Raw genomic sequence first — 12415 nt, 5'->3', positions numbered from 1 at the left:
TTCTTGCCCAAACCCATTTGGTGACCCTGGTAACCCTGGCACCGTGTGAGTTGCTGACACAGTTAAAGGACCATGAATGGACAGGCTTGACCTGGACTTCCTCTTCACCCCATTTGGCCTTCTTTCCTTCACTTTTATGCTAACCTCTATGACCACAGCTCCATTTGAGTGGTCAAACCAAGGCTATAAAATGCCCTACAAACCTCCACTGTGATTAGCTGCCGAACAGTAATACAATCGAGCTACTACTGTAGAAAAACATAGCTTATATTTGGGAGTTAAACATTTATTTTTTAGCAGCAGTAATGTCACCAGGAATATTTTATCATCATGAAAATTGTCTGTTTTATACAGTGGTGTGAGAGCCACTGGTGCTGTAGTTATAGAATTACCCTCAGTCTGACTAATGACCAGGGCATTAAACCACGGCCGAGCCATTAATCCCAGTATCGATCGTCGCTGCAGTTTAACATGAACATAAATGTTGATTCATCGGCCTGTTTCAGCAACTAACCCTCACTCTCCGCTTTTGCCCGTCAGCCAAATTATGAAAGTGAGTATCTTTAATTCATCTAATTTTATTAAATAGACTCAGCAGTGCAGTCGGGGAATTAGTTTCACAGCAACACTCTGCTAGTGAAAGGACAATTCCAGTTCATAGCTGATGCCTCATGCAGAGATCAAGAAACTCAACCTGCGGCTCTAATATTAACAAGAAGTTTCCTACCTGCGTCCGCTTTCTTGGTGTATTTTTTACTCTGGCCGCGGATGATGAGGATGAAAACAAGGAGGAGTATGAAGATGAGGCCCACCAGAGCAATCACCACCAGGAACCACCACTCCTCGTAGAATGGAGAAACTTTCTGGGCTGGAGACATAAAATTCACATGAATATTTAATATGCAAATAGGAAAAAAAAGTCATGCAGACTATTGTGAACCTTCAGTATAGACCTGATATTGAAGGGGAAGGAGCGCTGGGAGAGCCGTAGCCGTAGTCGTTGACTGCAATCACTCTGAAGTCGTAGGTGACCCCTTCCCTCAGCATGTCCAGGTTAAGTGTGTAAGATGTCACCTCTTTAGGAATGTCTTTGATTAGGATGTCCCACAACCCTTCATCTAAAGACAGGGTGACATGTATATGCATAGGCATTGATCAAGAGCAGCAGTGATCGCGGTGGAAAGTGTCACCAAGTCTTAGCGTAAGCCGCTCACCGGAGGGTCTGGCTTCAATAACGTATCTCGTGATGGGTGAACGACCTTGATCACCACTTGTCCAGTGAAGTGTGAGGGCAGCGCCATGACGAGAAATAAATGGTTCCCCTGGAGGGCCCGGGGCTCCTTGGGTGGATGAAAATGGATAGTTTGAAAACTGGCATTCTGTCAAAAAAGATTTGATTACTGACATGGACATGAGGAAAGAGCACCTTCTCCGGGCCCAGTGGTGATGTTAGCCTCGACCTCTGGGCCATAAGTGAGCGTTTTAGCACGGATGCGGAAATTATAGGTGACGCCATCAGCCAGGTCTTTGATCTTCATCCAGAGGGGAGTGCTGCCCTTTACATCGACTGTCACGATCTTACTGACACCTGGAGTAACAGAAGGGCAGTACAGGAAACGCTCAATAAATAACGGTCACTTACATACAGTTATATTAAGTCGCTGTCCTGATGTAAAAAGGAGTCAGTCTGGAGACCAAAATACTTAGACATATATTAACAATTTTAGCATTTAAGTAATGGACTGTGGCTAGTAGACATGTTAGCGTGAAGATTAGCGGTAAAAAGCTAACTTTGTCAATCTCTGTATTTAATATTGTTCTCTATTTCTTTTTAATCACAGACTGTTATTAACACATTATTCATATTATATTGAATTGTAATTACATAATGATGCACTGATATAAAATAAATATGTTGATATGTTTAAATACCAGTAAAGACAGTTTGTAATGAAGATTCAAGTATTACTGGAGTGTTTTATCAGAAAAATAATCCTGACACTAAGATACACAATATTTCCTTAATGCTGCAAACAGGAAGTGCCTGCACTGGTGTTTGTTCACAAAACAAATTTGGCTTTTTTCCCTGGATGCACAGTATAAATTCTAGTACATTCAGTTTCTTGAATGTACTGGAAAGTTTCAGTCTCAACACTGTTTCATGCCGGCACTAACTAAGAAATGCTACTGCTGCTGTTTTCAATTCCAAGCTGGAGAGGAAATTGTTGACCCCCGTGCATCTAGTCTACTGAGAAATCAATTTTAATCTTTACTTTCTAAATTAAGCCAACTTTATCTGAGTGTATTAGTCAGAATATACATTACATTAAGTACTATTTAAGTTGGGGTCATTTGTTTGCGTACTAAAACTGTCTGGTACTGGTAGGACTAACAGATTAATTCCGTTTTACCGCATTGCACTGTTAATGCACCGAGTGTTCTTTCCACCAGGGTGAATTCCCAATAACGGACACAGTGAGTTTTCATGCACGTTAAGTCAAGCTAAGGTTAAAGCTAATCTAAACCACTGTTCATGTCCCAGCTGAAGTAGACAACTGATATACTGACAAAAGCAATTTGTCCTTCATTACAAAGGACAATTGGTTTCCCTTTGTATGTTGTACTTGATGGTTAGATGATGCTATGCTATTATATCCCTCGATTACTTCCCGGCTAAAACAAATGAGCGGGAGAGTCCCCGGTGAGTTCAACTTCGAGAAATACAATTTCATTCTTTCCCCAGCCAGTATTCGATGTTCGGTAGATTTCAAGGCTAAATTGAACTTTTGCAACAATTTGGATTTCTTTAAGGTCAAATTTTCTCAGAAAAACAGCACCTATGCATATTTAAAAGAAAAGGTGAATTGGGCAGACTCACAGGAACCTTTTATATATATATAAATATAAGAAAGCAAGTAGGAAGTAGCACTACTTTGTGTCTGGCCCTGGGCCCCATCAGTGAATAGCCAGGGGACCACATCAGCCTCAGCTCAGAGTTCCACCTCTGCTCTCAATTACTTGACAGTCTGGTCCATGAAGTTTTGCTTAGCTAGCCATTGGCTGTATTTCCCTCGACGTGTGAGCAAGTCTCGCCATAGCATTCCGACACTTTTTTTGTTTCATCAGCCATCCCATATAACACCCTATGTTCATCTGTGGTGCATTAGGAGCATGAGTTTAAGCAGCGTCAGTTTAAAGAGAACATGGAAATATGTGACGAGCAGTTATAAATCAACCGTCTGAGAACGCCAGCTGAGGAATGTCAGTGCATGGCAGAGGTTTTAGACTGCAGGCAGAGTTTCTCACCGTCCACAGGCGTGCAGGGCTCATAAACCAGGCGGTAGCCTTCAATGATGCCATTGGCCTGTTTGGGCTCTCCCCAGGACACGTTGACCGAAGTGGTGGTCAGTTCACCAAAGTGGATGAAGCCAGGTGCGGTGGGGGCTTTTGGAGTGGAGAAAACAGTTGGTGATTACAGCTGGACCATATTCAATTTCTAAAACCAAACATCATGTACTGTAATGTACGATGGAACGAGAGCCAGTAACTGCTTGATAAAAAAAAAAGAAGCATTATCATCCTTATTTTCTGTATTATTATACATGACATAATTTTACACGGTAATACAAAATACCACTGCAAAAATAAATAAATTAAGAGAAAAATCCAAAGGCAGTGTAAAGTGAAAATGCAATTTACATACTAATGAAAGTATTAGCCAGGATGAAAGGGGACTACTATGAAATTTAACAGAGGCTCTGCTTATTATCGTGACTCCAGTAAAATAATAAATTATCATTTTTACCAATTTAGGCGTCATTAGGAAACGGAATTAACACAAAAAGCATTTGCTGTGACCTTGAGCCAGAGCTGTGAGAACTCTGCCAGCTGACTCCGCACCAGCTGAGCATCAGGATTTAGCCTTCCAATTTTGCATAATATTCACACAAGCATGTGTTGGCTGGCTTCCCAGCATCCTGAGCTGAGAATGGAGCCAAAATTCCTGCTTCTGTTTTAAGTTCTCAGCACTTTGTATCACTCACCAATGTCACAGCCTTTAAGGGGGCGGAACAATTGAAAGAAATTTATACTGTAAACCATTTTTGTGCTGAAACCGCAGAGGAGGGACTCTCTGGAGCTGATAAACACAGACGCCTTTGTGCAGTTGCAGCCAAAAACTAATCTACATGTGTCCCCCCGCGCTCTGTATTCATTGCTCCTCCGCTGTCATTGGGCTTCCACCCCCTTGGCTTGTCCTGGAGGAGGTTCCTGTTTTGTGTCTGAACTATTTGGTGAAAATGCTCTGTATCTCTGGGAATAGGAGGAGCCGCGCTTTCATTATTTGTCTTAAAGCCGCAGTGCTTTAGCTGCATTTTGTGGGTTTTGTGTAACACAGAGGCCAAAGATGAAAAGTCTGCACTTTCTACTACTGTGGGGAGAAAGTTATTTCTGAGTCACTATACTCTATATGATCCCATGAAGACCATGAAATTTGTGAAATAATGAAGAGGATTAACATAGTCCAGCTGCCAGAAATAGACGGGAGGAGAAAAGAGAACACGTGCAGAAGCAGAGGGCTTTTAGCAGGGGGCAAAAAAATAAAGGACACTGGGCATTTATTCTTTCAACAGCTGGATTCAGTGCAACTCACCCGCTTGCTGAGTGCGCCCTCTGGTGGGCAGGGAGCGGGGGCCATCCCCTGCAGCGTTGAAGGCTGACACGCTGATCAGGTAGGTAGTGTAGCCTGTCAAGTTTTTGATCTTGACCCCCAGCTCCGGCAGGAAGAGAGTGCGCAGACGTTCCGTCTCATTCTGCAGCTGAAACTCCCAGAAGTAAATCTACAAGGAGAGCAAGAAATGAAGACACAATGAAACACAAAATCTACAGCCAGAAAAGTTGGAACTTTTCCCAAAAATGCTAATAAAAATTTAATGTTCACATATCCACCTCTACTTTACTTCTGAGACACATTTAAATCACTTGGAAGTTAAGATTTAAAAAAAGAACATTTTTTTGACATTCTTGCAAAACACTTGACTTTCACTGGCCATCCTTGTCTCATCTCATCTCCTTTTTCAACATTTTTAGACAGGCACTGAAGGCCGGCCAGTCTTGGAGCCCTGGTCTGCAAAACCAAACATTTTTGGGCCTTCTGCACACATTAACTCATGATTGTCTCAGAGAAAATGTTTTTTGTTGAAAAGGCGTCTGAGTTCAGGGACAATGATTTTCTGAAGTTAGCCTGAGCCTCTTTTCAAATGCATTACCATTCTGTTGTCTTAGGGAACGTGCAGATTACCTTGTATCCTTGAATGTCTCCATTCTGAGCGTCCAGAGGAGGAGGGTCCCATGTGACGTCCAGCTGTGTGGCTGTTGAGGACTGGACCATCACATTCTGTGGGGGCGCTGTTGGGACTGCAGAGCGTGTAAATAGATATATTAGCAATGTGACTACTGTGCGTGTACTACGCAAGCGTAAACCAAGAACATCCTCAACAAGTACCTGCTTCTCCAACAAACACCTCCTGCGGGGCGCTGCTCGGACCCTCCCCGACAGCGTTGTACACACTGAGTCGGATCTCGTAGCGTTTGTGTTTGCTCAAATCTGAAAGGAGGGAAGCACGACTTCCTTTATGATGGAACAAATAAAATAATAAAAATAGCGATAGAAAAAAAAAGTTATTCCAGGGAGACTCACAGTTTCACAGCCATGCCTGTGGCAAGACAACAACGAGCACAAATGGAAGAGACAGAAACAGCGAAGGGATGGAATTAAAAGAGCAGAGTGATGAAAAGATGAGATTGTGATGGGGACATGGGAAAGATTTGTCAGTGATTCAAAAGAAAAAAGTAAAATAGGGGCAGGGCGGCTCGGGGAGATTAAAGCCATACATACATCAGAGGAATCGTAAGCAGCTCCTTAGTGGGTACAGCTGAGTGGGAGGGCTGTGCATCCTGCACTTGCTGTGATTAAATTCTACAAAGTGAAGTGTATAATACGTATGGTGCTAAAATGGTGGAAATAAAACACAAATACGTCACATTAACAGATGGAGATGGATGGAGGAGGTGGAGGATGACGATGATAACACACTACACAGGACTTACTATCCAGTTCATATTGAGTAAGCGAGGATTCTGTTAAATTCCTGACACTGTACGGAGCTGGAAGGGAGGCGGAGCAAAACGAGGAGGGCGTAAAGGAGGAGAGGGCAGGGGCATTAAGAGACTCGTATGTAACGAACTGCAGTTCTTAATGAGGGCATTAATACAACTTCATTCATCCCAGGTCAGGAGTGAAAATGTCGGCTCACCCGTGAGATCGGCCCAGTTGGCAGAGGGACCTGCGCGAACGGTGAAGCTGCGTAGGTGGTCGTAGTGTAATTCACGGTACCTGACCCTGAAGCCCAGCAACACTCCATTTATGTGATCCTCAGAGGGAGGCTAAAGAGAGACAAAAAAGAATCTGCTAACGGCGAAACTGCTCCTGTGTAATATGAGGAACCAAGTGCCCCTGCTGTGATACTAAAGAGCAGAACAATCTCTCTCTCTCTTTCTCTCTCTCTCTCTCTATATATATATATATATGAATGACTGCAGTTTAAGAAACTTAATGATTACAGTGCAAATATTTGTTCCTTATTTGTGTAAAAAATCCAATCCATTGACATTTAGACTGATCTTTAGTCTTTGACTGACCATGAAGCCAATGACTATGAAAATTTAGACTTTAGATATTAAATATTTAGATATTAGACTATAAAATTAGCATAAGACCATTTAACTGAAACAAAATGTCTAAAGAATGGATTCAGAAAGAACAAAAATGGAAAGAAACATTTAAACAAACAAAGTTATATTACAAATTGGTTGGTTTTCTTCTAAAAGGTGAGCTGCATACAGCAACATACAATAGCCACCTACTACAAAATGGCTAAAAACAATCAACTAAAAACAACAACAAATCTTAACATCTCTAAAGAAAATATAAAAACTAAAAGGTATTTGAAAAACACTGCTGGGTCTAGCTCTGGTTCTAACTTCCCACTTCTCATTCTTGAAGTCGTTTTACCTGCCAGCGAACCAGTACAGATGTAGTCGTGTGAGGTGTGACAGACAGAATTGTTGGTGCTTTGTCTGGAGCTGGAGGAGAAGGAAAAGAAAAAAAATGTTAATGTTGACAAAAGCTGCTGCAGAGAGTGAAAAAAAAATGGGATATAAAAACTCTGGGCCAGTAGAGAAAAAGTGTGAAAGTCCAAAAAGACAACACGGACTGCAACGGATGTTGTCGCGACTAATGGGATGTTGTGATGTCACCGTAGATCATAGCTATCTGTTCGCAGACTACTGTTGCATGGCGAGGCTCGCAGAGCAGATGTGCTCTGCTAATTGTGAAAGTAACTGTACAAATGGAGCCCAGTCTATTTCAGTGGCATCACCAATGCCTACAGATGGCTCAGACCATTTCTCACGTACGCTCGGTGCTTCGTGCTCAACAGAGCGTGAGGCCGATGCTGTTGGATCCATGTCTAATTACAGCAGTCACTATGACTTACCGTCTTGTAGTGTAGTGATGGCCTCACTCTCCTGGCTGTACTCGCTGTCTCCTATGTCATTGGTCGCTTTGAGTCGAAACTGGTAGGAAGTGAACGGCTTCAACCTTCAAAGACAGGAAATGTTCACCGAATGGAGTTTGTTATTTTTAAATCCTAAAGTTAATGGACGTGAAAACCTTCAGTTGGTGTTTCAAAAACAGCTGTTAGAGCCAGCAAAAGGAACTAGTGTTAGACTCCAAACCTGCTGGCCAGAGGTGGTACTACACCAGGAAATATGTAGTTTTTTTTCAGAAATGTTGAAACATACATTGGTCCACGTGGCGCAAGAGTGGTACGTGTTCTTGCCTTACAGCAAAAAGGTTTGTTCATGAATTTTCTCCATGTATTGTGGTTTCAACTTGTTGGTTTATGTAAATTAGACGCTACAAGGGCAGGCGTTACAGGTGTCAAACAATCCAGAGTGTAGTCCACCATCTGCCACTGACTGCTACAATGAATACATTTACATTTACCTGTCCACGATGTAGGAGTTGGTCTCATGGCTGACTGAAGCTGAATGCACAGTCCAGTTACTGTCAGGCAGCTCTCTGTACTGGACCGTGTAGTACCGAACCGGTGACAGGCCGTCACTGCCGGGTTCCCAGGACAAAAGCACTCTGCGTGCCTGGACTTCCTCTTGAGGAACGACAGGACGACTTGTGGGTTGAGGTCGAGCTGGAGAGCAGAGCAAAACGTACGGTCATTTATTTAAAGTAAACTCTTCAAAATAAAACATTTTAACTGCCTTTTTTCCCTACCTCTCTTTTCTGTGGTGACCACCAGAGCCTCCGCTGCTTCCCCCCAGCCTTTCCGTGTCTGAGCAGTGAGGCGGAAAACATAAACCGTTTCTGGCTTCAGTCCAGTCGCTGTGTACTGTCGTGCACTGGGGCTCAGCACGTCCACGGTGGCAGCGTTGCTATTTGAGGAGTTTCTTCTGTACGTGATCTGATAGGCTGCAGGAGACAGACCAATATGATACAAAGCCATGCATAACAAAGGAAGGGCTAAAAGCAGGGAAATCTTATCATCACAAAAAAGCAGATGGAGAGGGTTAAAGGAAAAATAGATTCAAGGCTGATATATTTCATTCAACTGAAAACTAAAATCTTTTTCTGTGTCTGTTATTAGACCTTTGATGGGAACTGTTCTGTGCTCTGTAGCCTTTTTTGTAAATCTTACATGGATGATGGTGTACATTTGATCTTGGCTTCTATTTTCCTTTCATTATTTCTGCATGCCTCTGAAGCCGTGGGAAAAGTATTTAAAACAACCTTGGTTTGGTAAAATATGATGATTGAAATTTGTATATTTTAACACATACCCAGGATGATTCCATTGGGCTGTGCAGGAGGCTGCCAGATGAGCCTGACTGATGTGGTCCTGACTTCAGGGAACAGGATGCCGACTGGAGGTCCTGGCACTGAAACAATTTATCAAAAAGGTTTAAAACGGACCAAAAATGAACCAAACAGAAATATCTGAGCACTGTCATTGAGAATGATCCAAGCACCGTCATCCAGGGTTCTCTCAAGAATGGGTGGTGTGCTGCTCCTTCCATCCCCAATACGTGTGAACGCCAGGACCTGGATCTCATACAGGACGTATTTGCCCAGACCACTCAGCTGGACACTGTGGCTGGTGTTCCCGTCCACTGTCCAGGAATCAGGAGCTTTGTCCGAGTCCTTTTCCTTATACACGACCTGAAAGACACCAGGGTCTACTAACAGCTGCTGACGTACATGGAGAGTACCAGCTCCACTGTTGTTGGTGAACATGACATTTACTTGGATCTTAACTAAATAGACAAAAGGAGAAAGAGACTTTAACTGTTTCTAATAATTAATAAATACACTTTTTATGAAGTGTAACGACAGCTGAGGCACACTTTAGTGCAGTCTCAAAGTTGGGGGGGCTTTCTTAGGAGGGCACAGAGCTACTGCAACTGAATTTTAATATTTGCTTTATTGGTCTCATTGGGAAATGCACTATTTTGTGTTTTTTTTCTTTTGTTCAATGAGAATAGCATTTTTACAGGAATTACTAAATTAAAAAAAAGTTTAATTTAGTTTTTCAGCAATAGCTATGAAAGTGTTGGGGCCTCGACAACAGTCCACAATCTACAAAAGGGGGCGCTATAGATTCGGCATTAACAGGATCCAGTCAAGGTGCTAAACACTGATACACACTGACCTTGTATCCCAAGACAAGTCCATTGCGGTCAGCTGCAGCGACTTCTCCCCACCTCACCAGGATGCTGCTGGAGGTCGTAGCGAAGGCTGACACATTGGTCGGACCACTAGAGGGCACTGCAACAGGTAACAGGTAAAAGTCAGAATCTGATATCAGTGGTAATGTGAGATTCTACACGTGAAGCCAGAGTCTCTTCTCACCAGACTCTCTGGTTCTGCCGTGGACTGCTTGGCTCCAGGGTCCTGAACCAATCCCGTTGATGGCCTGGACTCTGACCTCATACTCCATCCACTCTTCTAAGTCTTCAATGGTGAACTCTCTCTCCAGTCGATCCATGATGACATGCGAGAGAACTCCACCTTTAGAACCAGCTTTGGAGTACTGGATCCGGTAGCCAACAAGATCCGGGTTGCCGTTGTACTCCCACTCTGGAAGAGGCTGAGAGATTTTTTTCGTCTTTTAATTCTGAGAGTTTTTCTTTTCATATTCCTAAAATGTAGATAAAGAATGAAAGCAAAAACATGCAAAAGAGCTAATTCGTGTTAGCTTTTTAATTGAAGTATTCTACACTTTTTTTAGATGTGGTACTCTACTCTAAATATTCAACACCCTTAAGCGCCTCAACCAGCTGGTCAGTTTACAATGAAACAACATCCTGGGTTATCAAAATCAGCAGTTTAACACCTCCTAAGGTTTAGGGTTTACTCTTAACTCATCAGCTATCTGTGCTGAAGTCGGTTTCATTATGGTATTGGCGTTGGTAGGGATGTCCAGTATTTTCCTACAGAAGGTAGCAAACAAAATTAATGAATGAACTCTGACAATATCAAGTTTTGAAAAGTCCAGACAGTGATGATGTCACTGGACGTCATGTTTATATAATGAGCTTGACCTAACAGAAGGAAACAAAACTGACTTCAATAATAAGCAGCTTGAAAAAAACACTGACTAATATTACCAAAACTCTCAAAAATGAACATAAAAAGTCATTAAAGCTCTTAAAAAACAAATACTTTTTATTTCAAAGCTTTATTACACTTTTAACAACTAAGTTCTGGGCAGAAGATTCAATTTTCATCAATAAACCGTCCTTTAATGTTACACTGGACCTTTAAAGACTAATGTTCTGTATCCAGCACACATAATTGCACATAATCGTAAGCACTGAAATGCAAATATGTACTTTTTTTTAATACGGATGTGGAAGTATTTTTAACATTAATGTGGTCCGGCTCTGAGGGGATCACAAAATTTTACAACAGCCTTTGCGAAGAGCTGAAGTCGCCGAAATATTCCATTAATTCTCTGAGCTGTATCAGGCAGCTGACGCCCCGCTGCTGTTAAATCCAGGTAACTTGTACCACTTCTAATCCTGCCAGAGCTGCACAAGCACTCTGCTGCAGCCTGGCACCGTCAGCCGCCGCTCCCTGATCATAATGGACAGATGTAGCAAAGAATGTAATGGCCAAATACTGTGGAGGAAGCTGGCATCAAAAGGACAGTGTGGCTGCACCTTTCCAGATAATTATCAGTGCAATCTGTATTCATCATGGAGACAGCACAGACATCCAGCAGAACATGAGAACAGAAGACTGAAAGAGCAACACTGCACGGACAAAAACAAAACACAAGGTCTAAAATTAGAATGGCGGCAGACATATAAAGCCTGTAAGATGTTATTTAATACACTGTTACTCTGGGCTAACTTTTTAAATGTAATATTTTCTTTCTATTAACTCACATTTCTGACCTAAAAAGTAAAAAAAAAAAAAAAAAAAAAAAAACAAGGAGCTGTGAGTCTGCAAGGAAAATGTTAAAAAAAATGCTAGAGAAAACAGATATGAGTCAGTGGTATCAAACACTAGGGCCGTGGTCAACTTTTAGTCCACAAACCACTCACATCTGGCCCCTGACTAGATACCAGTGATCATTCTGGCCTTGGGATATTTTATATATATAATATATTTGATAAACAGACATTAAGGTGAAGTTCACTGTGACAAACTCACCACCCAGCGCAGCCACAAGCTGGTCTCACTGGCGGTGCGCAGGGTGACGTTGGCGGGGGCGATGTCTGGAGGGGCCTGTAAGGTCTGGATCTTCCTGGAGGGTTGACTGGGCAGACTGGTGCCCACTATGTTGACCTGGCGCATTCGAAACCTTGGACCACAAAAAAAAAAAAAAAAATATATATATATATATATACATAATGATTTCTCATCTACAGACAATGTCGGTGTTTAATCATGAAAGGCTGTTGATATGAAAAAAGATTAGATCACTCTAGATTAGATTAGATTAGATTAGATTGGATGAAATTGTGATTGTGACCAAAAGGAAAGTAGGTCAATGCAGCAGCAGAGAATCTGTTTGTGAGACGAGAAATAAAGCAAATGGGAAAACAGATACACTGGCCAATCATTAGGTACATCAGGCTAAAATTATTATTTTTTAGCCATTTTGGCTTCAAAACTGACTGAGTTTTATAGCATATAAGAATAATAGAATATAAAAAAAAAATTGAAAAAAATTAAGTCAATTTTTTCAATGTCCCACAATGGGGAAATTCACAGTGTCTTTGCAGTGTACACAGGCTGTCATTAAGTGTGTTATTATTATTATTATTATTA

At 41.9% G+C, this 12415-nt stretch overlaps 1 protein-coding gene across 2 annotated transcripts in view; it reads right to left on the bottom strand.

The window, feature by feature from the left end:
* Positions 1-12415, bottom strand: part of LOC103392790 (protein sidekick-2-like) — a 111915-nt gene that overhangs the window by 9055 nt on the left and 90445 nt on the right. Inside the window, exons 24-42 of one of the 2 annotated variants that reach the window (XM_008329518.3) lie at positions 11795-11945; positions 9986-10223; positions 9786-9901; positions 9106-9295; positions 8917-9015; positions 8354-8548; positions 8069-8270; positions 7557-7660; positions 7073-7143; positions 6315-6444; positions 6109-6165; positions 5504-5605; positions 5300-5415; positions 4652-4838; positions 3307-3444; positions 1427-1588; positions 1215-1340; positions 954-1118; positions 728-868 (exon numbers count right to left, since the gene is read on the bottom strand). In XM_008329518.3, coding sequence (XP_008327740.1) covers positions 728-868; positions 954-1118; positions 1215-1340; positions 1427-1588; positions 3307-3444; positions 4652-4838; positions 5300-5415; positions 5504-5605; positions 6109-6165; positions 6315-6444; positions 7073-7143; positions 7557-7660; positions 8069-8270; positions 8354-8548; positions 8917-9015; positions 9106-9295; positions 9786-9901; positions 9986-10223; positions 11795-11945 — 2690 coding nt within the window. The remainder of the gene's footprint in view (positions 1-727; positions 869-953; positions 1119-1214; positions 1341-1426; positions 1589-3306; positions 3445-4651; positions 4839-5299; positions 5416-5503; positions 5606-6108; positions 6166-6314; positions 6445-7072; positions 7144-7556; positions 7661-8068; positions 8271-8353; positions 8549-8916; positions 9016-9105; positions 9296-9785; positions 9902-9985; positions 10224-11794; positions 11946-12415) is intronic. The other variant, XM_025064563.1, reaches the window with a different exon arrangement.

Source organism: Cynoglossus semilaevis, chromosome 17 (assembly GCF_000523025.1).
Source record: "Cynoglossus semilaevis isolate Cse_v1.0 chromosome 17, Cse_v1.0, whole genome shotgun sequence".
NCBI classification, from domain to species: Eukaryota; Metazoa; Chordata; class Actinopteri; order Pleuronectiformes; family Cynoglossidae; genus Cynoglossus; species Cynoglossus semilaevis.
Note: the sequence above shows the minus strand (reverse complement) of the source record. Positions and strands in the feature narration are given on the sequence as shown.